The 26,162-nt window shown below is 41.0% G+C and overlaps 1 protein-coding gene across 10 annotated transcripts in view; it reads left to right on the forward strand.

Annotated features, from left to right (window-relative positions):
• Window positions 1–26,162, forward strand: part of RUFY3 (RUN and FYVE domain containing 3) — a 133,430-nt gene that overhangs the window by 70,230 nt on the left and 37,038 nt on the right. For 8 of the 10 annotated variants that reach the window (XR_012247144.1, XR_012247146.1, XM_073637369.1 and 5 more), the window contains exons 2-6: window positions 21,785–21,958; window positions 22,079–22,196; window positions 22,367–22,468; window positions 24,893–25,016; window positions 25,192–25,253. Coding sequence is in view for 8 of the 10 variants with exons in the window: in XM_073637369.1 (XP_073493470.1) it covers window positions 21,785–21,958; window positions 22,079–22,196; window positions 22,367–22,468; window positions 24,893–25,016; window positions 25,192–25,253 (580 nt within the window). In the remaining 2 variants the exon portion in view is untranslated. Of the gene's footprint in view, window positions 1–12,648; window positions 12,683–21,002; window positions 21,103–21,784; window positions 21,959–22,078; window positions 22,197–22,366; window positions 22,469–24,892; window positions 25,017–25,191; window positions 25,254–26,162 lie in introns of those variants that run through there. The other 2 variants (XM_073637422.1, XM_073637411.1) reach the window with 2 other exon arrangements.

Here is a 26,162-nt window from a genome sequence, read left to right on the forward strand (position 1 = left end):
ACATTTGGAGAAGCCAATTTATTTTTGGAAGAAGGTCCTGTGGACTGATGAAACCAAGATTGAGTTGTTTGGTCATACAAAAAGGCATTATGCATGGCGGCAAAAACACACAGCATTCCAAGAAAAACACTTGCTACCCAAAAAAGTTTGGGCACCCCTATTAATCTTAAGCTTAATGTTTTATAAAAATTGGTGTTTTTGCAACAGCTATTTCAGTTTGATATATGTAATCAATATATGTAATAACTGTTGGACACAGTAATGTTTCTGCCTTGAAATGAGGTTTATTGTACTAACTGAAAATGTGCAATCTGCATTCAAACAAAATTTGACAGGTGCATAAGTATGGGCACCCCACCAGAAAAGTGACATTAATATTTAGTAGATCCTCCTTTTGCAAAAATAACAGCCTCTAGTCGCTTCCTGTAGCTTTTAATGAGTTCCTGGATGAAGGATGAAGGTATTTTTGACCATTCCTCTTTACAAAACAATTCCAGTTCAGTTAAGTTTGATGGTCGCCGAGCATGGACAGCCCTCTTCAAATGATCCCACAGATGTTCAATGATATTCAGGTCTGGGGACTGGGATGGCCATTCCAGAACATTGTAATTGTTCCTCTGCATGAATGCCTGAGTAGATTTGGAGTGGTGTTTTGGATCATTGTCTTGCTGAAAGATCCATCCCCTGCGTAACTTCAACTTTATCACTGATTCTTGAACATTATTGTCAAGAATCTGCTGATACTGAGTGGAATCCATGCGTCCCTCAACTTTAACAAGATTCCCAGTGCCGGCATTGGCCTCACAGCCCCAAAGCATGATGGAACCTCCACCAAATTTTACTGTGGGTAGCAAGTGTTTTTCTTGGAATGCTGTGTTTTTTTGCCGCCATGCATAACGCCTTTTTGTATGACCAAACAACTCAATCTTGGTTTCATCAGTCCACAGGACCTTCTTCCAAAAATAAATTGGCTTCTCCAAATGTGCTTTTGCATACCTCAGCCGACTCTGTTTGTGGCGTGCTTGCAGAAATGGCTTCTTTCGCATCACTCTCCCATACAGCTTCTCCTTGTGCAAAGTGCGTTGTATAGTTGACCGATGCACAGTGACACCATCTGCAGCAAGTTGATGCTGCAGCTCACTGGAGGTGGTCTGAGGATTGTCCTTGACTGATCTCACCATTCTTCTTCTCTGCCTTTCTGATGTTTTTCTTGGCCTGCCACTTCTGGCCTTAACAAGAACTGTCCCTGTGTTCTTCCATTTCCTTACTATGTTCCTCACAGTGGAAACTGACAGGTTAAATCTCTGAGACAGCTTTTTGTATCCTTCCCCTGAACAACTATGTTGAATAATCTTTGTTTTCAGATCATTTGACAGTTGTTTTGAGGAGCCCATCATGCCACTCTTCAGAGGAGATTCAAACAGGAGAACAACTTGCAAGTGGCCACTTTAAGTAGCTTTTCTCATGATTGCATACACCTGGCTATGAAATTCAAAGCTCAATGAGGTTACAAAACCAAAAAAAGTGCTTTAGTAAGTCAGTAAAAAGTAGGTAGGAGTATTTAAAACAAGAAAATGATAAGGGTGCCCATACTTATGCACCTGTCAAATTTTGTTTGAATGCAGATTGCACATTTTCTGTTAGCACAATAAACCTCATTTCAAGGCAGAAACATTACTGTGTCCAACAGTTATTACATATATCAAACTGAAATAGCTGTTGCAAAAACACCAATTTTTATAAAACATTAAGCTTAAGATTAATAGGGGTGCCCAAACTTTTTCATATGACTGTATGTATATAATACCAGCAGTGTTCTCCACTGACCCTGGACATGCCCATATATATGTATATAATACCAGCAGTGTTCTCCACTGACCCTGGACATGCCCATATATATGTATATAATACCAGCAGTGTTCTCCACTGACCCTGGACATGCCCATATATATGTATATAATACAAGAAGTGTTCTCCACTGACCCTGGACATGCCCATATATATGTATATAATGCCAGCAGTGTTCTCCACTGACCCTGGACATGCCCATATATATGTATATAATACCAGCAGTGTTCTCCACTGACCCTGGACATGCCCATATATATGTATAGAATACCAGCAGTGTTCTCCACTGACCCTGGACATGCCCATATATATGTATATAATACCAGCAGTGTTCTCCACTGACCCTGGACATGCCCATATATATGTATATAATACCAGCAGTGTTCTCCACTGACCCTGGACATGCCCATATATATGTATATAATGCCAGCAGTGTTCTCCAGTGACCCTGGACATGCCCATATATATGTATATAATGCCAGCAGTGTTCTCCACTGACCCTGGACATGCCCATATATATGTATATAATACCAGCAGTGTTCTCCACTGACCCTGGACATGCCCATATATATGTATATAATACCAGCAGTGTTCTCCACTGACCCTGGACATGCCCATATATATGTATATAATGCCAGCAGTGTTCTCCACTGACCCTGGACATGCCCATATATATGTATATAATGCCAGCAGTGTTCTCCACTGACCCTGGACATGCCCATATATATGTATATAATACCAGCAGTGTTCTCCACTGACCCTGGACATGCCCATATATATGTATATAATGCCAGCAGTGTTCTCCACTGACCCTGGACATGCCCATATATATGTATATAATACCAGCAGTGTTCTCCAGTGACCCTGGACATGCCTATATATATGTATATAATGCCAGCAGTGTTCTCCACTGACCCTGGACATGCCCATATATATGTATATAATACCAGCAGTGTTCTCCAGTGACCCTGGACATGCCCATATATATGTATATAATGCCAGCAGTGTTCTCCACTGACCCTGGACATGCCCATATATATGTATATAATACCAGCAGTGTTCTCCACTGACCCTGGACATGCCCATATATATGTATATAATACCAGCAGTGTTCTCCACTGACCCTGGACATGCCCATATATATGTATATAATGCCAGCAGTGTTCTCCACTGACCCTGGACATGCCCATATATATGTATATAATACCAGCAGTGTTCTCCACTGACCCTGGACATGCCCATATATATGTATATAATACCAGCAGTGTTCTCCACTGACCCTGGACATGCCCATATGTATGTATATAATACCAGCAGTGTTCTCCAGTGACCCTGGACATGCCCATATATATGTATATAATGCCAGCAGTGTTCTCCACTGACCCTGGACATGCCCATATATATGTATATAATGCCAGCAGTGTTCTCCACTGACCCTGGACATGCCCATATATATGTATATAATACCAGCAGTGTTCTCCAGTGACCCTGGACATGCCTATATATATGTATATAATGCCAGCAGTGTTCTCCACTGACCCTGGACATGCCCATATATATGTATATAATACCAGCAGTGTTCTCCAGTGACCCTGGACATGCCCATATATATGTATATAATGCCAGCAGTGTTCTCCACTGACCCTGGACATGCCCATATATATGTATATAATACCAGCAGTGTTCTCCACTGACCCTGGACATGCCCATATATATGTATATAATACCAGCAGTGTTCTCCACTGACCCTGGACATGCCCATATATATGTATATAATGCCAGCAGTGTTCTCCACTGACCCTGGACATGCCCATATATATGTATATAATACCAGCAGTGTTCTCCACTGACCCTGGACATGCCCATATATATGTATATAATACCAGCAGTGTTCTCCACTGACCCTGGACATGCCCATATGTATGTATATAATACCAGCAGTGTTCTCCAGTGACCCTGGACATGCCCATATATATGTATATAATGCCAGCAGTGTTCTCCACTGACCCTGGACATGCCCATATATATGTATATAATACCAGCAGTGTTCTCCACTGACCCTGGACATGCCCATATATATGTATATAATACCAGCAGTGTTCTCCACTGACCCTGGACATGCCCATATATATGTATATAATGCCAGCAGTGTTCTCCACTGACCCTGGACATGCCCATATATATGTATATAATACCAGCAGTGTTCTCCACTGACCCTGGACATGCCCATATATATGTATATAATACCAGCAGTGTTCTCCACTGACCTTAGCCATTCCTGTAATAATTTGTCACTTCTGTGTTGTGCATTATGGTGACTGTCGGGGGCGCTCTTTTGCGCCTCTCCCCGCGGGGATCCGCCCATTCTTCACAATGTTGGTTCTGCGGACAGGACTGTGGACAAATGGGAAGAGTCACATTCCGGCAAAACTGAACAATCAGCGATAAGGGGAAATTTTTATATTATATAAAGCGACAATAAAAATGTAAGTTTCGTTAATCGGGAAAAAAAAGAATTTTGCCCAAATGATTAATGTTATGACTCTATATAATATATGAGTTTCACTTTTTGGATTGAAGAACTGAAATAAATTTACTTTTTGATGATATTCTAATTTTGTGAGACGCACCTGTACATGCGCCGTGACAGCAGTGACTGAATGCAGTGCTGCCCATGACTGAATGTGAGGATCACACCCCTATGACTGAATACGAGCAGGTAGGACAAAGTGTATATAAAGTTATAACATCATAAGGCTGTGTGCCCACTATGCGGATTTAATGCGTTTCCGCGGCTGCATTTCCGTCACGAAAACGCATTAAAAATGCATGTTAAGTTGTCTGCCATGTTTCCCAATGATATTCCACACGTGCTATGCAAATTTCAAAAATCCGCAGCACAACCATTAATTTTGCGGATTCGCTGCAAAATCGCCGCCATTGTCTTGCATTGAACCGCATAACATTTACATGACTACAAGTATGCATGTGGATGTTATGCGATTCAATGTGCGGATGGTACCCGGGTCTGGAGAAGAGGAGACTCTCATCCAGACCCGGGTACCGTAGTACCTGTAGTTTAAAAAGAATAAAATTAAAAAAAAAAAACATATACTTACCTTCTGATGGCCCCCGGTCTGCTCCCGGCGGTGCTGCTGGCTCTTCAGCTGCTCACGGTGCGCTGAAAAGGACCTTCCATGACGTCATTTAGTCATGTGGCAGGTCACGCAACCGCTGACGTCGGCGATCGCGTGACCTCTCACATGACTAATTGACGTCATGGAAGGTCCTTTTCAGCGCACCGCGAGCCGCTGAAGACACCGGAGAAGGAGACCGGGGGCCATCGAAAGGTAAGTATAATGTTTTTTTTTATTTTTCAACATTTTTATTCTTTTTTTTACTATTGATGCTGCATTAGCAGCATCGTAACTTGGTCACACAACATAAATCCATACTGTTTGCATGGATTTATATAGTGTGACCAAGTTGTCAAGCACTTTCCAAGTGATGCTAAAATTGCCTGGAAAGAGCTTGACAACCCGCATGCGGAAATGCATGTGAAGAACGCTTCACATCCGCTTCTACCTGGCAGAAAAAACGCATGTACAATCCGCATGCTTTTTTTCTGCCAGGGAGATGCAGAAACGCTCCGCAGCATTTCTGCATCATGGGCACATCGCCTTATGCTAGCACCGATTTTAATGAAAACACCTTGTTAGTGATTGCATCACTAACAACGCAATTGGGACATTGGGAGATTTAACCCCTTTCCGACCTTGAACGTATAGGTACGTTCAAGGTCGCATTCCCCTCTTTGGCGCGGGCTCCAGCGATGAGCTGTCATGTGCCCCTAACAGCTGCTTTTAACATGTTAAACGCCGCTGTCAAACATTTAACTCCAGAAGCGTGTCTTCCGTCACATGATCGCAGGGCGCCGATGGGTTGGCATGACAACCCGGGCTCTGCAGGAGACCCCTATGGTTGTCATAGCCGATCTTCTATGAGCACCACCCAGCGGTCGGTGCTCATACCAGATGAGTACTTTTGTTACACATAGCAGGGCTGAAGCCCAGGTGATTGGATGATCGCAGCTTCTAGTTTCCCATGGAGACTATTGAATAATGTGTAAAGTTTAAAAAAAAAAAAAGTTTTTAAAAATATAAAAGTTCAAATCACCCCCCTTTTGCCCCATTCAACATAAAACAATAAAAAATCAATCAAAAATACACGTTTGTCATCGCCGCGTTCAGAATCACCCGATCTACCAATGCAAAAAAAAATTAATCTGATTTTTTTTGGTCGCTGCAACATTCCAGTAAAATGCAATAACAAGTGTTCAAAACATCGGATCTACCCCAAAATGGTATCAATAAAAATGTCAGCTCAGTGTGAAAAATATAAGCCTTCAACCTGCCTCAGATCCCGAAAAATGGAGACGCTACGGGTCTCAGAAAATAGCTCCATTTTTTTTTTTTTTTTTTTACAAACTTTGGATTTTTTTCACCACTTATATGAAAATTAACCTATACATGTTTGGTATCAACGAACTCGTAAGGACCTGGAGCATCATAATGGCAGGTCAGTTTTGGCATTTAGTGAACATGGTAAAAAAAACCATGGTGGAATTGCACTTTTTTTGCAATTTCACTGCACTTGGAATTTTTTTCCCGTTTTCCAGTACACTACATGGTAAAACCAATGGTGTATTTCAAATGTACAACTCGTTCTGCAAAAAATAAGCCCTCACATGGCTATATTGTCGGAAAACTAAAAAAGTTACGGGTCTATGAAAAAAAAGAGCAAAAAAACGGAAGAACACAAGGTGGTGAACAGGTTAAAAAAAAATCATCCACCTGCTTCGGATGACCTGCATGCAGATTTTGAAATCCTCAGCGTTTCAGTTATTTGGGTGGGTTTTTACAATGGATTCCACCTTTTTGTGCATTTTTTTTTGCGGAGTCTTGATAAAATTTGCAATAGAATCATAGAATCATAGAATGGTAGAGTTGGAAGGGACCTCCTGGGTCATCTGGTCCAACCCCCTGCTCAAAGCAGGATTCACTAGATCATCTCAGACAGATGTCTGTCCAGCCTCTGTTTGAAGACGTCCATTGAAGGGGAACTCGCCACCTCTCGTGGCAGCCTGTTCCACTCATTAATCACCCTAACTGTCAAAAAGTTTTTTCTAATATCTAATCTGTGTCTCCTCCCATTTAGTTTCATCCCATTGCTTCTAGTCTTTCCTTGTGCAAATGAGAATAAAGATGATCCTTCTACAATGTGACAGCCCTTGACATATTTGTAGACAGCTATTAAGTCTCCTCTCAGTCTTCTTTTTTGCAAGCTAAACATTCCCAAATCCTGCAACCGTTCCTCATAGGACATGGTTTGCAGACCAGTCACCATTCTGGTCGCTCTTCTCTGAACTTGCTCCAGTTTGTCTATGTCTTTTTTAAAATGTGGTGCCCAAAACTGTACACAGTATTCCAGATGAGGTCTGACCAAAGAGGAGTAAAGACCGATAATGACTTCACGTGATCTAGACTGTATGCTTCTGTTAATACATCCCAGAATTGTATTTGCCTTTTTTGCTGCTGCATCACACTGTTGACTCATGTTCAGTCTATGATCTATTAGTATACCTAAGTCTTTTTCACATGTACTGTTGCTTAGCTCTATTCCTCCCATTCTGTATATGCTTTTTTCATTTTTATTGCCCAGATGTAGTACTTTGCATTTTTCCCTGTTAAAAACCATTCTGTTGGTTGCTGCCCACTGCTCCAGTTTATTTAGGTCTTTTTGAATCCTCTCTCTCTCTTCTCTAGTATTAGCTATCCCTCCTAGCTTTGTGTCATCAGCAAATTTAATCAGTTTACCCTCAATTCCTTCATCTAAATCATTGATAAAGATGTTGAACAATACAGGTCCCAGGACGGAGCCCTGTGGTACCCCACTTGAGACATTCATCCAGCTGGATGTGAAGCCATTTACAACCACCCTTTGAGTCCGATCACTAAGCCAGTTATGAATCCACCTAACAGTTGCCTGGTCCATTGCATACTTGGTCATTTTTTCAATAAGGATGGTGTGAGATACTTTGTCAAATGCTTTGCTGAAGTCAAGATATACTATATCTACAGCATTTCCCTGATCCACCCAGTCAGTGATTCTGTCATAGAAGGAAATTAAGTTAGTCTGACATGACTTGTTAGTTACAAACCCATGCTGACTCTGGTTAATCACTTCATTCTTATCCATGTACTTACATACATGTTGTTTAATAATTTGTTCAAAGATCTTTCCTGGTATAGAAGTCAGACTCACCGGCCTATAGTTCACTGGGTCCACCTTCTTCCCCTTTTTGAAGATAGGAACAACATTTGCTCTTCTCCAGTCTTCTGGGACTTCTCCTGTTCTCCAAGAATTTTCAAAGATTATGGAGAGTGGTTCTAAAATTTCTTCTACGATCTCCTTCAGTACTCTGGGGTGTAATTCATCTGGACCTGGTGACTTGAACTCATTTATGTTAGCTAAATATTCCCTCACAATCTTTCTGTTTACAGATAACTTGGATTCCTCTATTCCTTTAAAAGGACAGTGAAGATCAGTTGAGGTTACATTTTCTTTCTGAGAGAAAACAGATGCAAAATAGGAATTAAAAAGTTCAGCCTTCTCAACATCCTCTCTTACCATTTCTCCATTTTCATCCTGTAAAAATCCTATAGCATCTTTGACTTTTCTTTTACTTTTGACATACCCCCAAAATCCTTTTTTATTGCTTTTGACATCTCTTGCAAGCCTTAATTCATTGTCAGCTTTAGCTAACCTGATACGTGCCCTGCAGGATCTGCAGACTGCATTATAATCTTCTTTAGATATGCCTCCCTCTTTCCATTTAATAAACATTTCTTTCTTTCTTTTTAGCATGTGTTTAAGTTCTGTGTTCATCCATCCTGGTTTCCTTAAATGCTTCCCATTCTTCCTACTTTTCGGGATTGTTAACGATTGTGCTTTGAGAATCTCATTTTTAAAAATTTCCCATCCTTCCTGGACATTTTTGTCCTTAAGGACATCCAGCCATTGGATCCCTCCTATTCTCTTTCTGAGTCTCTTAAAATCTGCCTTTCTAAAATCTAACCTTGAAGTTTGAGTCTTTACATGTCTTCCTCCTCTAGTTATCCAAAATTCTATAATAGCATGATCGCTGCCTCCTAGGGTCCCAGCCACCTTTACCTCCTCAACCATTTCCTCCCTGTTTATAAGGATTAGATCCAAAGTAGCAGATCCCCTTGTTTTCTCCCCTACCTTTTGGAAGATAAAGTTGTCAGCAAGAGAGGATAAGAATTTGCTTGACCTGTTAGTTTTACTTGAGAGAGATTCCCAACAAATGTCTGGATAGTTGAAATCTCCCATGACCACTACGTCATATTTTTTGGAGAACTTGGTCATTTGATACATAAAGAGTTCATCCATATCTTCAGCTTGCCCAGGTGGCCTGTAGTAAATGCCTACAATGGTGTCCTTTCCGTTGTTCTCTCCTTGTATTCTTACCCAAACAGTTTCCACAGAACTCCCAGTCTCTGAAGCTCCCATCTCTGTGCAGATATACGCTTTTCTAACATACAATGCAACACCTCCTCCTCGTTTATCAAGTCTGTTTCTTGCAAATAAGTTGTATCCTTTTAGCCTTTTATTCCAATCATGTGTATCGTCCCACCAAGTTTCAGTGATTCCAATGACATCATATTCCTTTTCCTGCATTAGTAGTTCCAATTCTCCTTGTTTGTTGCCCATGCTTTGTGCATTTGTATAAAAACATTTTAGTTTGTGATTGGTTTCTCTTCCTCCCATATTTTTATTATTTAAATTGTTTTGTCTTTGTTCTTCCTTTCCACTTCCAGTAGCAGAGATCTCAATAGTATTTGTCAGCTGTATGGCTTTTTCTGGCCTTTTGCTTCCCTTCCCACATTGTTCTAGTTTAAAGCTCTTCTGATGAGTGTAGCAAGGCGACTTCCAAATACATGTTTTCCAGTCTTCGTAAGGTGCACCCCATCTCTAGCAAGTAGTCCATCGTATAGGTAATTCATTCCGTGATCCAGAAATCCAAATCCTTGTTGACGGCACCATCGACGTAGCCAGTTGTTCACCTGTAGAATCTTATTCCACCTCATTGTTCCATGGCCATCCACTGGGAGGATGGATGAGAAGACCACCTGCGCTCCCAATTCTTTCACTTTCTTGCCTAAGTCTTCAATGTCACTGCAGATGGTTTCCAGGTCCTTTCTTGCGGTGTCATTTGTCCCCACATGTATTAGCAGGAATGGGTAGTGATCTGTAGGTCTGAAGAGTCTTGATATCCTGTCAGACACATCTTTAATTTTTGCTCCTGGAAGACAGCACATTTCTCTTGAGGTTATGTCTGGTCTGCAGATAGCGGCCTCTGTTCCTCTTAACAGGGAATCCCCCATGACCACCACTCTCCGTTTTTTCTTCACAACATTCTTCTTTCTCCATCCAGGAGGATTCTGAGGGCTTACAAGGTTATTCATTGCTGGCAAAGTCTTATTTTGCTGTATTTCTTCATGGTTCTCCTGCGTGAGAGCCTGGTACTGGTTCCTGAGCAGTATGGGTGCTGACTGCCTCTCTATCCTCCTGCTTCTCTGGGTCACATGCTTCCATTCCTCTGTTTCGTCAGGTGCAGTTCGAATTTCTTCTCTTTCTGAATCATGAAGAGATAATTCTGCTCTGTCTAAGAACTCTTCACCTTCCTTAATGATTTTCAAGGTAGTTAACCTCTCTTCTAGATTTCGCAACTTTTCCTCCAACAGGGACACAAGCTTGCATTTCTGGCATGTGAAGTTTGGCTTTTCCACTGGCAAGTCTGTGAACATGTAGCTGGATATGCAGCTCACCAAATGGCTCCTGGACTCTTCCATGTTCTTATTGTTAATGTTCTGAAAACAGTGAAAAAAGCTTAAAAAAAAAAGCTTCAAAATGCGCGCGCGGTTTTAGAATCCACATTGCTTTTTTTCTATCACATGTGATCATACCCTTATTGTGTTATGTCGTGGGTACACTGAGGGTCATCTCGTGCACAGGCAAGGCTGGCCCCGTTCTTTGTGGTGCATGTATGTCTACAAAATGTTAATGTTTTTAATCCCCGCGCAGCCCGCAAGAACATGTTCCTGTGTATATTACCCATGTCTTGCTCTGAGATTTGTCTTGTATTCCCAGAAGTGGTTTATACCAGTAGCACGATTTAAAGTGCTAGAGCACATGGACGGCGGCAGGAGAATGGATCTGGTGTCTCAAGGGAACTGCGTTAGTCCTTGCTTAGTGAGATTACAAATGTCTGCGTTATCGTACACTGAGACATTTTAAAGATCAGGTTGTGAATTGTCACACTTTGTTTTTTCAAATGTATATTTTCCTACAATGTTTCATTTTGTTAGTATCACGAATGGTGAAATTATACAGAATATCATTATTTTGTGCGATATGTTATGACAGTAAGGGTATATTTACACATGTTGTGTGACATGTAATTCCTACACTATTCTGCTGAGACTAAATTTTTTGATCAAAGAGCGCAAAATCCATCCAACCACGTCAAGGTGTACCTAAATGTGGATGGCCCCTATCACTAATGTGCTACCTCTCCAGCGCCAAACCAGCCCTCATCTGAATGGCGAAACAAATAAAACTGGGGAAGATGTGTAGATGAGGCTGCTGAGGATAGGACTTCATTTTATCATTCATATTACTGACCTAACACCCAGACCACTTGTAGTTCTGCCGAGCCTAGCCATCTAGGGAGCTATACACTGCAGTACTTGTGCTTAGAGGACCTGTCAGTTGCCGTGAATAGGTAATTTTTTAACTTGTTGTAAATGCCGCTGTTCTCCTAAACTTAGTGATTTTTTTTTCTCTCCTCCGTTCCTAACATGTCCCCCTCTTTTTTTTTTTTTTTTGCATACCATATATAAATCTTGCCTTCTTAGCTAAGTGGACATGATTTTCAACTTTTCTCTTATTGAAGATCATGCCCGTTAGCTAAGAATACTAGATTTACATACAGTGAAGTGGGTCATATCTCAGGAGCAGTGAAGCACTGGAAGAGAAAAATAAAAAAAAAATAAGAAATCCTAGTATTAGCATTTATACCAGGTAACTAAATAGGTGACAAGTGACAGATCCTGTATGAAGTCTGAAATGGGAATAACCCAATAGGTGACAAGTGACAGATCCTGTATGACGTCTGAAATGGGAATAACCCACAATACCTTTTTTTCCCTGTGTTTTTTATTTTTTTTGTATTTTGTTAAAAATGTGGGGGAAAAAAATGGCGGCGGACTCCTGGGGTATGTATAACCTCTTATCATTTATCATCTTGACTGGAAAACCCCTTTAACTACCAAACTGTTCATTATGGTCAACTGTTGTGATAAGTTTGATCTGGCCAGAAAAGTACAGACTGTCTGCTCTTCACTGGTGGGAAGCATCCTTTGTGTGAACTGCGCCATCTGCACGTAGCATTGCTATGTTCCCGTGGAGCAGTTGGTGCTGTTGTCTTTGTGGATATGAGATGTTGCGTGCCAGTCTCCTGACTAGGCTGCTGCTTTAGATTACCAAATGGTTTTCTTATGATCTGTGTAACTCGAACAGTGTAGCAAGCTATTAAATGCTTATGTGTAATGTCATTATCTGCCCTCTGTTCCTGCCATGAAGTTATTGCTTCTTTCTTTTCATTTGTTTTTTTTTATGTGTGCGGTTTGCAAAGATTCTTGGGAGGATTTGACAGAGTTGGTGGAGAAAATGCGTCATGATCCAAAAGGTGCGTCCCGTCCCACCATGAGAAGTGCTTCAGTTGCTTTGGCACTTTGTCATTTCACTATACAGGTTTTGCTTTACTGCAGCTTTTACAAGAACTGATGGCATAGGAGACATTGTAAAACTCCGATTGCACTCAAACCTTACATAATGCCTCAAGATTAGCAGAGTTTAGTATCTCCCACTTTAATGCTACAAGTGTGACATCCACCACGTGAATCCAGTGCTTTGTGCTAAACTTAAGAGCATGAACAAACTCCATTGTCTGCTTGTTTTCGGATACATATAGACTAATATTTACACGCAGGGCGAGAACCACTAAAGGGCAGAGGGATTGTGTCAGTATGTTTTGGTTAGGCTGGTCACACCTGTAACCTGCAGCATGCCTCCTACGGGTAGTTGCTGGACCACACTGGTATGGCAGTCTTTTTGATTTTTCTTGATTTATATTAGGGCATTGTTACATTCTTAGGGTTTTTAGATTACAAGGTCTCGTGTGTTAACACTACATCCAACTTTGTAGACAGGTGTGACTTTACCAAATTTTTCATGCTGAACTGGACACACAATTTTAGGCCTTATTCACATGTCCATGTTTTAACACGTACATGAAAAAATGGTGTTGTGTTGTGCCGTCAGTGTGTCAGTTTTTACCACCAGTATGTCATCAGGGCCTTGCATGGATGGATAATAAAATAAATAGATTATACTTTGCAATGTTAATTACAAACAGCACATGGATGCCGTTCGTGTGCTGTACATGGTTTTTTACAGACCCATAGACTTGTATTGGCACTTTTCATCTGTGCTGCTGAAAAAAAACAGACAGGTCTCTGTGTGTTTTCACGAACATACGATCCATGAAAAACACGGACGTGTGAGCAGCACCATAGATTATGGTTCCATGTTGTATCTGTGAAAAAAAGTGTGAACAAGGCTTACTGGTGGCTTATAAAATGTTATATATTCTAATTTTTTTTTTTTTTTTTTGTCTCGTCGTTGCGGAGATATTGTAAGTACCTGGCACATAATTGGTTAACTTTTTTCCCAAATGGGTGTTATCAGGCAGATTTCACTGGAGGCGTGTACTTCTCCCTGCTTGTTGCTGGCCAATCCTAATCAGGCAGCAACACTCAAAGGCAAGAAGAACATGCCCCCACCATAGCTTAGAGCTGCTTTCTCCGTGTGTGCCATGTAACCCCATTTATATTTGCTGTGCTCAAGCAACTTGTAATTGCTCTGCAGTGAGAACAGACTGTCATTACATTTCACTCCTGTGTGAGACAGATAATGACAGCCTGTTCAGATCTCCCTGCAGCACAAGAACAAGTTGAGCACAACAGACAAGTGTGATTATTGACACCTCTACAGAGAGACATTTTGGAGGAATGCTAGGATTGCAGAATAACGGATGGAAAGGTTTGTGATATGACACTTCTAAACTGAGATGCACTGCAACTCCTCTCACACTGACTCATGCAGGAGGTTAGACCAGGAGATCAGAGCTGTATCATTACATCTCACACACTGAGAAATCTAAGCTAATGGTGGGGTTTTTTTTATTTTTTTTTTATTTAATGTTGCTGCCTGCTTATTATTGGTCGGCATCACACAGGGAGAAGTACACACCCTCCGTGAAAACGGTCTAATAACATTCACTTGGGGGGGGGGGGCATTCATACAGGGATGAGGGGGGCCATACATACAAGGATGAGGCATGAGGGGGGCATGCATACCAAGATGGTGGATTGGGGTGCCATGCATACCAGGATGGTGGATTGGGGTGCCATATATACCAGGATGAAGGATATTAACAGAATTGGGGGACATTACCCCTATAACCGTGTCAGCAGCAGACCCCCTCCCCCTTAACAGGGCATCATGACCACATTTTTTGCTTACATTTTTTTTCTAATTTCCTCCTCTAAAACCTAGGTGCCTCTTATGGTCCAGTGCGTCTTATAGTCCGAAAAATACGGTAAATAAAAAAACTATACATGTTTGGTATCTGCATACTCGTACTGACCTGAGGAATCATATTAGCAAGTCAGTTTTACCATATAGTGAACATGGCAAATAAAAATACAAAAAACAATTGTGTAACTGCACTTTTGCACCTCACTGATTTTTTTTCTTTTCATTTTTGCAGTACACTATATGGTAAAATCAATGGTCTAGTTCAAAAGTACAACTCGTCTCGCAAAATAACAAGCCCTCACACGGCTATATTAACGGAAAAATAAAAACGTTATGGCTCATGAAAGAAGGGGAGGAAAAAACAGAAAATCGCAAGGTCATAAAGCGGTTAATGGGTTATTCAGGGAAAAAACACATTAACCCCTATCCATAGTTCAAGGAATAACTTGCTGATTTCTAGGGGTCTGACCCTATCCATCTTGAGTTTTATATCCCTGTCTTGAATGATTCAAGCGGAGGTCAAGCATGCGGGCTGCAGAGCCCCAATCTCTGAATCGACAAATTATTCTCTGTCCTATGAATAGAAGATCACTTTTAGTATTTTAGCAAATTGGTATTTAATTTACAGAATTTAAAGGGAACCTGTCATCAGAAAAAACGCTATTAACCTGATAGGGGGTTAATCTGCAGGTTTATGGTGTTATTAACCTGCCCGGCGCCTGCACTTAGCCGAATGCTGCGGGGAGAAAATGAACTGGCAGAGTTTCGGTTTCAATCACAGGGGCGGCAGCGGCACTAGTTCAAACCACTCTGAGAATACAGAGCGGCCGATGTAACCGTTCTCCCGACCCTAACTGATACTGGCTCTGCATTGCGGTCTGCTGACAGTCAGGGTCGGGGGCGCTGTTACAGCTGCCGCAGCAATGACTAAATCTGCGCCGGAGCCGCCCCTGTGACTGAAATCGAATGCTGCCGGGGAGAGTAAAGTTCATTTTCTCCCTGCGGTGTTTGGCTACGTGCAGGCGCCAGGCAGGTTAGTAACTCTATTAACCTGCAGATTAACCCCATAGCTCCAGGTTAATAGCGTTTTTTTCTGGTGACTGGTTCCCTTTTAAAGTTAGAACAAGGTAGATTTATATTGAAATTTTATTGTCCCTGTCATGTTGAGCTCTGACAAGGTAGCAATGCAGGTTTGTTTGGTGATCTTTACATGAGAGGATCCTCTTCAGAGTAGATACTGCCACATGAAAAAGAAAATGAAACCCTTTAAATCTTTGTAAATGTGAGACTGATATTCCAATATGTGTTTTATCATGCAGCCTGAAACTGGAGGGGTTTATAGCATTGATAGGGAAATAAAAATGTGACTCAGCTAAAATATATCCAAGGTGAGTCATCAGGAAAAGTGCACTATTCTTTATCTGCAGTTTATGTTGCAGCAGTTTGACTTTCCCCAAATGACTTCAGAGTGAATGTTTAACTGCACTTGATAATTCTTTGCCAGGTAAATTGCTTAACATTGCCTTCTATCATTTGTGACCAATATCCAGGTCACACGAAGTTCACCAGCCATCGTCTGCTTCCACAGTCCCATTGTTTTCTAGGAAGAGTGATTGTATTCATGTAGCAAATTTTGGCTTGGGTCAAGAGATCTAGTGGTCAGGCCAGGTCTTCCAAAAGGTCCTTGTTTTGTGGATGTATAAGACCGGCCTGAGACCAAAATTCAGATTTCTGTGAAACACTATTCGTGTACAGATTGGCTGCAGGTCTTCCAACTCGAATTCAACAGCCTCATAGTCTAATTTAGTGAGAAGCACCTCTATGCCTATCATCAAAAATTTAATTTATTTCAGTTCTTCAATACAAAAAGTGAAACTCCTATATTATATAGAGTCATTACAAACAAAGTGATCTATTTCAAGTGTTTATTTCTGTTAATGTTGATGATTATGGCTTACAGCCACTGAAAACACAAAAATCATTATCTCAGTAAATTAGAATACTTTATAGCAACAGCTTGAAAAATGTTTTTAAAATCCGAAATGTTGGCCTACTGAAATGTATGTTCAGTAAATGCCCTCAATACTTGGTCGGGGCTCCTTTTGCATCAATTACTGCATCAATGCAGCGTGGCACGGAGGTGATCAGCCTGTGGCACTGCTCAGGTGTTATGGAAGCCCAGGTTGCTTTGATAGCAGCCTTCAGCTCGTCTGCATTGTTGGGACTGGTGTCTCTCATCTTCCTCTTGACAATACCCCATAGATTCTCTATGGGATTAAGGTCAGACGAGTTTGCTGGCCAATCAAGCACAGTGATACTGTTGTTTGTAAACCAGGTATTGGTTGTCTGCAGAGGGAAGCATGAAGTGCTCTAAAATTTCCTGGTAGACGGCTGCGCTGATTTTGGTCTTGATAAAACACAGTGGACCTACACCAGCAGATGACATGGCTCCCCAAACCATCACTGATTGTGGAAACTTCTCACTAGACCTCAAGCAGCTTGGATTGTGGCCTCTCCACTCTTCCTCCAGACTCTGGGACCTTGATTTCCCAATGAAATGCAAAATTTAATGTCATCTGAAAACAGCACCTTGGACCACTGAGCAACAGTCCAGGTCTTTTTCTCCTTGGCCGAGATAAGACGCTTCTGGCGTTGTCTATTGGTCATGAGTGGCTTGACACAAGGAATGCGACACTTGTAGCCCATGTCCTGGATACGTCTGTGTGTGGTGGCTCTTGAAGCAATGACTCCAGCAGCAGTCTACTCGTTGTGATTTTCCCCCAAATTTTTGAATGCCCTTTTCTTAACAATTCTTTCAAGGCTGCGGTTATCCCGGTTGCTTGTGCACATTTTTCTACGACACTTTTTCCTTCCACTCAACCTACCATTAAAATGCTTGGACACAGCACTCTGTGAACAGCCAGCTTCTTTAGCAATGACCTTTTGTGGCTTACCCTCCTTGTGGAGTGTGTCAATGACTGCCTTCTGGACATCTGTCAAGTCAGCCGCCTTCTCCATGATTGTGGAGCCTACTAAAACAGACTAAGGGACCTTTTTAAACGCATAGGAAGCTTTTGTAGGTGTTTTTTGTTAATTATTCTGATTTACTGAGATAATGACTTTTGTGTTTTCAGTGGCTGTAAGCCATAATCCTCAACATTGACAGAAATAAACACTTGAAATAGATCACTCTGTTTGTAATGACTCTATATAATATACAAATTTCACTTATTGAAGAACTGAAATAAATTAACTTTTTGATGATATTCTAATTTAATGAGAATCACTTGTATATGAGAATGTTGGGTTCAGGTTGGGACACACAAGTCCAGTCCTTACATTATGGCCTGTACACGGACCATGTTTCACAGACTTCTAAATGGAGCCTGAGGGCTTGCTCAGGCAGCCATACTAAAACTTGAATTGCGGACATTACTGGTGATTTTTCTCCATGCAGACTATTAATCCGTGTTGTAAATCGTCCATGTGCACTGGCACACTTGCTATAATAGGTTAGTGTGCTATCCATGTGTGGTCCGCAGCACAGACGGAGAGCACACGAATATATAACTTGCTCAACCGAACAAGCCCTAAGTGTGAGGGGAAATAAGCGATCTGTTTTTGTTTTTTTCACGGACACAAAATCAGACCTGATCATGTGAATAAAACCCTAAAGCAAGCATAACTAAAGACTGTTCTATCATTCTGCAAGGATATTATAGACTTTTACTACACAAGAGAGCAGTGTCCCTTTTAGCATAGACACCTTTTGTGTTTCATCTCTGAGATTCTGCCTAAAAAGTAGTTAGCCACTTAAGTTTATTAAATGGGAGTGAACCCAGTACATCACTTTTGTTCTAAATTACTTTAATTAGGCTGATAAATAATGTTACTAATGGTACTAGATGATGGCTATTTTCCTAGTCGTCACTTGTCACTAATAAGTAGAGATGAGCAAACCCAAACTGTAAAGTTTGGGGTTTGTACGTTCTGAACTCCGAACATGGACTTCTCCCGGAAGTCAGCTTTAGTGTTCGGAGTTCCAGGAAAAGAGAGAGACCATTTTACAGCAAAGTTTGGGTCCCCATTGACTTCTATGGGGTTCTGGTTAAAGTTTGGGTAGAGTTCTGGTACCAGAACTGAACTTTAGACTAAAGTTAAGTCGAACCCGAATTTCCACTGGTCCGCTCATAAGCAAACTGTAGAAGTTGTTTTTCTGCATTATCCTTAGAATTTCTAATTGAGCATTTATCTCCCAGCCACAATAATTAATGCTAAGTGGCTACATTGTAAATTGTATATCCGTTACTAGTAGTTATCTCATTACAGTACTATGAGCATTAACTGAATCTCTGGAATGTCAGAAGAGAATGCTTTCTAAGCTCCCATGTTGTATAAAAAAGTCTAGTGCCCAACATGCCATATATACTTTTTATTTTTGAACTATATCAGCCCACCAGAGACCAAAAATATCCTCTTTTGGCCTATAACGGGTTAGGCTAGTTTCACACTTTTACACTCATGGTTTGCGTACGAACCACAATGTCTGGACTGGATGCTGGTCTCCTGACCCTGCCATAAATGCCTATGAGGCTGCTGATTGCGTATCAGTAGACCCTTGACCGGACATCGTTGTCGGTACAAGGACTGTGAATGTCGGACGCGTGAAACTGGCATTGATGGAACCCTATGGACACACAAAGTATATGTTGGGAAGTTGGGTTTTTTGTTGTTTTTTTTGTGCCAGATGCAGACAGAACCCTTATTGGGACGGTTTGGGTTTCTGTGTTTTTCTTTAAAGGGAACCTGTCACGTCCTAGTTGCTATGTACACTGCCCCCAGTGGTTTGTTAGTGATGTAATGTGCATCACTAACCAGCTGTTTTCATGAAAATCGGTGGTAGCATAATGATGTTATAACGTTTTATATACTTTGTCTTACCTGCTCTTATTCAGTCATAGGGGTGGGATTCTCCGATTCAGTCATGGCGGTCGCCGCGTTCAGTCAGTGCTGGCGCCGCCCATGACATTTGAATACTGCTCCTGGCAAGCGCTAGGTTTGAGGGGCGCATGCACATTTGCACACGTTGGGCCGCTGGTCCGGGGCGTGCGCACGGAGTCTGTGTGATCTCCAGCTTCAGTGTGCATGCGCTGTGACCTGTGGCTGCCGGCGCGTGCACAGTCAGTGTATCGTGCGGTCACTGCATGCGGTGTGACACTGCAGCGGTGACCGCACGATACATTGACCGCGCTCGCGCCTGGAGCCACGGGTCACAGCGCATGCGCACTGAAGCTGGAGATCACACAGACTCCGTGCGCACGCCCCGGACCAGCGGCCCAACGTGTGCAAATGTGCATGCGCCCCTCAAACCTAGCGCTTGCCAGGAGCAGTATTCAAATGTCATGGGCGGCGCCAGCACTGACTGAACACGGCGACCGCCATGACTGAATGAGAGAATCACAGTCCTATGACTGAATACGAGCAGGTAGGACAAAGTATATAAAACAATATAACAACATTATGCTACCACCGATTTTCATGAAAACAGCTTCTTAGTGAAGCACATTGGATCACTAACAAACCAATGGGGGCAGTGATAATAGTAACTAGGACGTGACAGGTTCCCTTTAATGCATGAAACAATTCCAAACTGAACCATGACCGTAGTGTGAATAAAGCCTTGGGCATGCTGTGTCATGTGAGAATAGGATGTAAAGGGTTTTCCTGTAGGGGTTCACACATTGAGCCTGCAGGGCATTTTTGTTCATAAATGCAGCATTTTTGCTGTGATTTCAGAAAACTGAAGAAAAAAATGGCTGCAATGTGTGAACTAAATCATTCTAATCTTTCATATTTGATCCTCAAAGCAAATTATGATTTTAACCCTCAAAATAATTCTTATGGCTTCAGAAAGGTGTGTGCTGTTGTTTTCTTATTTTTAGATAATTTACAATTCTGCAATTTATTATATTTCCTTTATTTATCACTAATTGGGCTAAGATCTTCATGGATCTGAGTGATTTCTGCAGTGCCCGTATAGAAATCACTGACAGCCTGTTAGATGGATGATATATCCGTGATCTGCAAGCTGCAGAACCCTATGTAGAAAAAAAAATAGCGTAACATATATATGCGCCCAGTTCCAGTGATTTCATTTTATTAAAATCAACAAAGTACAGCATTTAATGCTTTTAAATTAGTGTTGTTGGGTCTGGTGGCCTGTAATTATTCACTCACCTATGACACTTCTGTTTAAAGGGGAACAATGGGCATCCTATTGAGATACTTAATTGAGGAGACACAGAGAGGGTCTGTCTATCTCTTGTATATATTCAGAGCTCCTAGAAGCAGCAGCCAGTTGTCAGTCTTTGGGAGCCGATCCTGTGATGTCTTCTCAGTTACTAGGTTTTGTCTGGTCTTTGATGAAGCCAAAATCCGATTTCTGTAATTCAAGCATTCAGTTTGATATTCCAACGTCCTATGCGAGGTTTGAACTGGCTAGAAAAGGTACGGTCACTAGATTCCCCTGTAAATGTATTCTCCACATGTGCCTTGATTGGTTTCTGCGCAGGAAACGAGACCGGTTTATTAAGACTGGCATACCCGCTATGTGTATGTTCTTTAATCTGTGTCCTCGTAATTATGGATTGCTTTAATTATGGTAAAGGGGGCAATATTGCCTGCATAAAGGTGACACTTTATGAGATAGTTAATTCTAACTAGCACAGTTAGTCATTCCAGGTTTATCGTTAATGAATTTCTATTTGCAGAGCGGACGAGGGTTTCACATCAAGCGGTTTACACTACTATTTGGTGGAAATGAAGCCCCTAAAACTCTAAATTTGCACAAAGCTTGCAACAAGATGCAATTTCCAACAGTTATGGGTTATTGTTTTTTTGGCACCATGGTTGCCAAAACTTGAAAAGTGTGCCAGAGTGTGCTCAACAACAGACAGATTTGTTAAGCATTGCCCCAGAAAACGTTGCAATTTTTGCCACAAATCTGCAGCTGCTCATAGGAGTAAGTTTAATTTTCTGACTTTAGTCTAAAATTTCACCAAGTTCATTAAATGGCGTGCACAATTTAATTTTTTATTTTTTTGCAACTTTACTCCAATGATCTTTTCTTTTAGACTGGTGTAATAAACTGCTCAAGTATGTTAATATGTTTTTCTGTCGTTCTCTCTAGATCCCAATTATCTCATGGCCAATGAACGAATGAATCTGATGAATATGGCCAAGTTGAGTATAAAGGGCTTGATTGAGTCTGCTCTAAATCTGGGTCGGACCCTGGACTCTGACTACGCACCTTTGCAGCAGTTCTTTGTGGTGATGGAGCATTGCCTGAAACATGGATTAAAGGGTAAGAAGCCGGCCACCTTCTGGCCACATTTTCTGCTAGCGCTAGTGTGTCTGCTAGCTTTACATGATGTAGTATAGAAAGCTGAGGAGATTGTAATTGTAATATACTGTTGCTTGCTAGCTAAGAAGACGTTTCTAGGACAGAATAAATCATTCTGGGGACCTTTGGAACTGGTGGAAAAACTGGTACCAGAAGCTGCAGAGATCACTGCTAGTGTAAAGGACCTACCTGGCCTCAGGTAAATATAATATTTAGTCGCATCAATTTGGATGTATTCTGTACCGAGTTGCTAGGTGCTAATTGATTTGAAAGGTTTGCTTAGCTATATAAAGAATTGAGCACATCCGAAATTGTATTTTTATTCTCTTTTTAATGTAGTAGTTTTATTAACTGATCTCTTGTTGTCAGGACACCCGTGGGCAGAGGTCGCGCTTGGCTGCGCTTAGCATTGATGCAGAAAAAGCTCTCCGAGTACATAAAAGCTCTAATTAACAGGAAGGACCTCTTGAGGTAGTATTACAATTATTATTTTCATGATAAAATTAGACATGAATATATTGTCCCTAATCAGGAGCCTGCTTATATAGACAAGCAATTTTGGTATCGGTTGTTATTGAGGTCCACAATGCAGCTGATTTTAATATTCATTCACGGTTTCTATTCAAAAATGTGTGTAGCTCCATAGTCAATTTTTCATTATGGAATTTGTGGGCACCATAAAGGGAAACTGTCACCAGGCTTTTGCTACCCCATCTGAAAGCATCATGTACAGGCACAGACCCGGAGTCAATTGATGTATCACTCACTGGGGTGCATGCTGTCGTTTTGATAAAATCCGTTGCAGATCTACCAATTCTGGTGAGCTCTGTATAACCCCGCCAACACCACTGATTGGCTGCTTTCTGTGTACACTTTGCATAGGCAGAAAGCTGCCAATCAGTGGTGGGGCGGGGTTATACAGATCTCATGAATATGGAGCACTGCATGGCAGCAGGTGTACTTGTTCTAGTCCTGCTGATAAAACTGTGATTTTATGAAAACTACAGCATGTAGCCCGGTAAGTGACACATTACGATAATCAGGGTCTCTTCCCCTACATTGAAAATACAGAATCACGGCACTCCTTAAAGAAAATGAAATAAAGTGATGAGTGGTCCAAAGCATCAATTTTATTTTTTAACGTTTCGGTCAAACAAGACCTTCTTCAGAATAATGCTAAAAAGGAACATAAAAATATACATTAAAATATAGTATTTAATTTATTATAAATTTATTATCTATTTATAGTATTTAATTTGTTACGACTTACTTTCTCTATGTATATCACCTATGGTTCTTGTTCTTATACAGATATAGTGTTCCATTTTGTCAGTCTGTTTCATCCATTTCTCTTCTTTACTCTCTCAATACCTGGCTTTCCTGTTTTTTTTCTTTTCCCATTTTTTCTTTTTCTTTTTATTACCTATTCTCTCTATGTATATCACTTACGTTTCTTGTTTATAGATATGACATCTAGAGCGGCACCTGTATGCTATATATTTCTTGTATCTGCATTTCTATTAAGATAATGTCTGTATGACGGTCTATGAGACAACTACATATACTATATTTGTATGTATCTGTTCCTTTTTAGCATAATTCTGAAGAAGGTCTTGTTTGACCGAAACATTAAAAAAATAAATAAAACTTGATGCTTTGGACCACTCATCACTTTTTCTCATTGTTTCATTTTCTTTAAGGAGTGTCGTGATTCTGTATTTTTGAGTGTAGAGTGATCTCCTTTCCATGCACCCTATTTTTCTTTAAGTAGAGTGATGTGTTCTGTGCTGCTATATATAGTTCTCCCCCTACATTGTGCTGTTCACAGATTGGGTGGCAAAAGTCTGATGACAGATTCCCTTTAAAGGGACAGTAAGCCTGGAAACGGGCTGTGTACTGCATGCTAATGAAGTTGTCCTTTCCATTAAATTGAAGAGCTGAGTACTCCTCTCTAATCGTTTAACATGTAGCATGCCCCTTTACTGGCTTACAGTGGGTGGTAGAAAGGTAAATATCATAGATTTGGAATATCTGATTACTGTTTTTTAAGCATTTTTCAAACTTCATGAGTGATTATTATATGCCAATGCAAATAGCCTCTTCAGAGAGGAAGAGGACAGGAACTCTAGTGTCACCTATTGGAAGTACGGTAGCAATCCTAAAAGTCAATATCGACCCTTTAACGAGCCTTGCCACATGACTTGGGATAAGAAGCCAAACCAGAAACTCCTCTTTCTTTCTGAAGAGGCTATGCACATATTTAAATTCTTAGAGGAGCACTGCAAGGCCTATAAGTCTCCTTACGGAGGCTTGGCACTCCCCACAAGGAGAAATGCTCTTCCTTAGACCACCTATTATGACTGTGTTGAAGCTATTACAGTAAGTGACTTGCACTTCCTGAGTATATTGGCTTGTGACCACCACTGCTAATAGTAGTCAGGGATGCATCTTGAATCTCTAATTACAAATGACCCATTTTACAGACTTTAAGGCATATAACAGGGGAGCAGGTGCAGAAAGCAGAATGGCATGGCTTTGGAGATGAATCAGGCAGCACAGCAAATGTTCTCACATATTGATCATGAATTGTTTACTGCAAAGCTAATGGGAAAGTCTGAACTGGGGCCTGAGAAGTAAATTTTATTCTGTTTAATCTGAAAATGTAATAATTGCAAATTCTGTACTTGTTTGTCAGAGGTGCTGCCTGCTTGTTATTAATGAAATCTTAGAAAAAGTGTCTTTTCCAATAGCAATTACTGTTACATTTAGGTCTAATTAAATATAAGACATTTGTACAATTGTTCTGTAACTTGCTGTTCATCAGAACAACCACATCCTCCATTGTGTTTGCATCAGCGTATTATGGCGTTTGCCAATTTTCCTTTGTTATTGCAGTGAATTCTATGAGCCCAACGCACTAATGATGGAAGAAGAAGGGGCTATTATTTCTGGCCTTTTAGTTGGACTCAATGTGATTGATGCAAATTTTTGTATGAAAGGGGAAGACCTTGATTCACAGGTATGCATTCAACTTTGTAGAAAAGCAATCTCATCTTTGCAAAGTGGTACATCTCTCAAAAAAGTTGTGAACTTTACTGAAAACTGTGTTAAGACTTATGTCGTGTCTTAAAAAAAATCATTGTGAGAGCAGTCATCTGTAGGAACTAAACAATGCTGGTTTTGTTCACTTTCAGGTTGGAGTCATTGATTTTTCGATGTACTTAAAAGAAGGTCCTATTGCCAAGTGCAGTGACGAGTAAGTGAGCAAAAAGTAGCTAAGAATATGATAACTGTAATTTCTATTGTTATCCACTAAGTTGCTAGCCCATATTTATTAATAAGGGCATATTGTACATTAGCATATTTGGAGACGCAAGTTGGCGACAATTAGAGTTAATCTATTAGGTGTTTGCCTTTTCACAAATGTCATATTTGGAGATTTAGAGATTTCTGCCCCTTTTGAACTTGTGCTCTTTGTATGTTTATGAATACATACGTTCCTGATCATCGAAGATTGTGTTTAACTTTGAACATGTTGTATTTTTTGTAGCATAAGACACACTTTTTAGCTAGAATTTTTTTTCTAAAAAGTGCATACGTCTTATGGTCCAGAAGCAGCTTCCAATGATGGAGGAAACAGCTGACCCAGCGTCATTCCTGACCACTGAGAGATCTGCTGTCTGTCCGCCTGCCCCACACTGATCGATCTGATCAGTGTGAGGTAGGGTAGAAAGCTACAGGGACCTGCATGTCAGTAAGGCTGCACAGATGCTGCAGATCCTAGCTGTGATCAGTCACATGCCTGAAAAGAGACATGTCACACCGTGTGCAGCACAGATGGGTATGTGCATTGGAGCATTGCTATGTGTGTATAGCCGAGCGAAGTGTGCATATAGTTGTGTCTGTGTGCGCTGCAGAGAAACTCGAACAATAGGTATGCATTAAAATGAGCGATTACTCCACTACTTTAAAACATATTCCCTACTAATTAAAAGGTCCCTGTTGTAAATATATGACCTAAAAATGTCACGCTGGACTTCAGTGTCAGAGTATGAGATCCGGAGTGAAATGACGCGCACACACACGGTCTTACTGACATTCAATAAGACCCAAATATCACTGAATCTTTCGAGCCAGAGGCTAATCTCTAGTAGGCAGGACTGGA

This window comes from Phyllobates terribilis, unplaced genomic scaffold, assembly GCF_046119375.1.
Source record: "Phyllobates terribilis strain yellow unplaced genomic scaffold, ASM4611937v1 Scaffold_1__5_contigs__length_1240528914, whole genome shotgun sequence".
Taxonomy (NCBI): Eukaryota; Metazoa; Chordata; class Amphibia; order Anura; family Dendrobatidae; genus Phyllobates; species Phyllobates terribilis.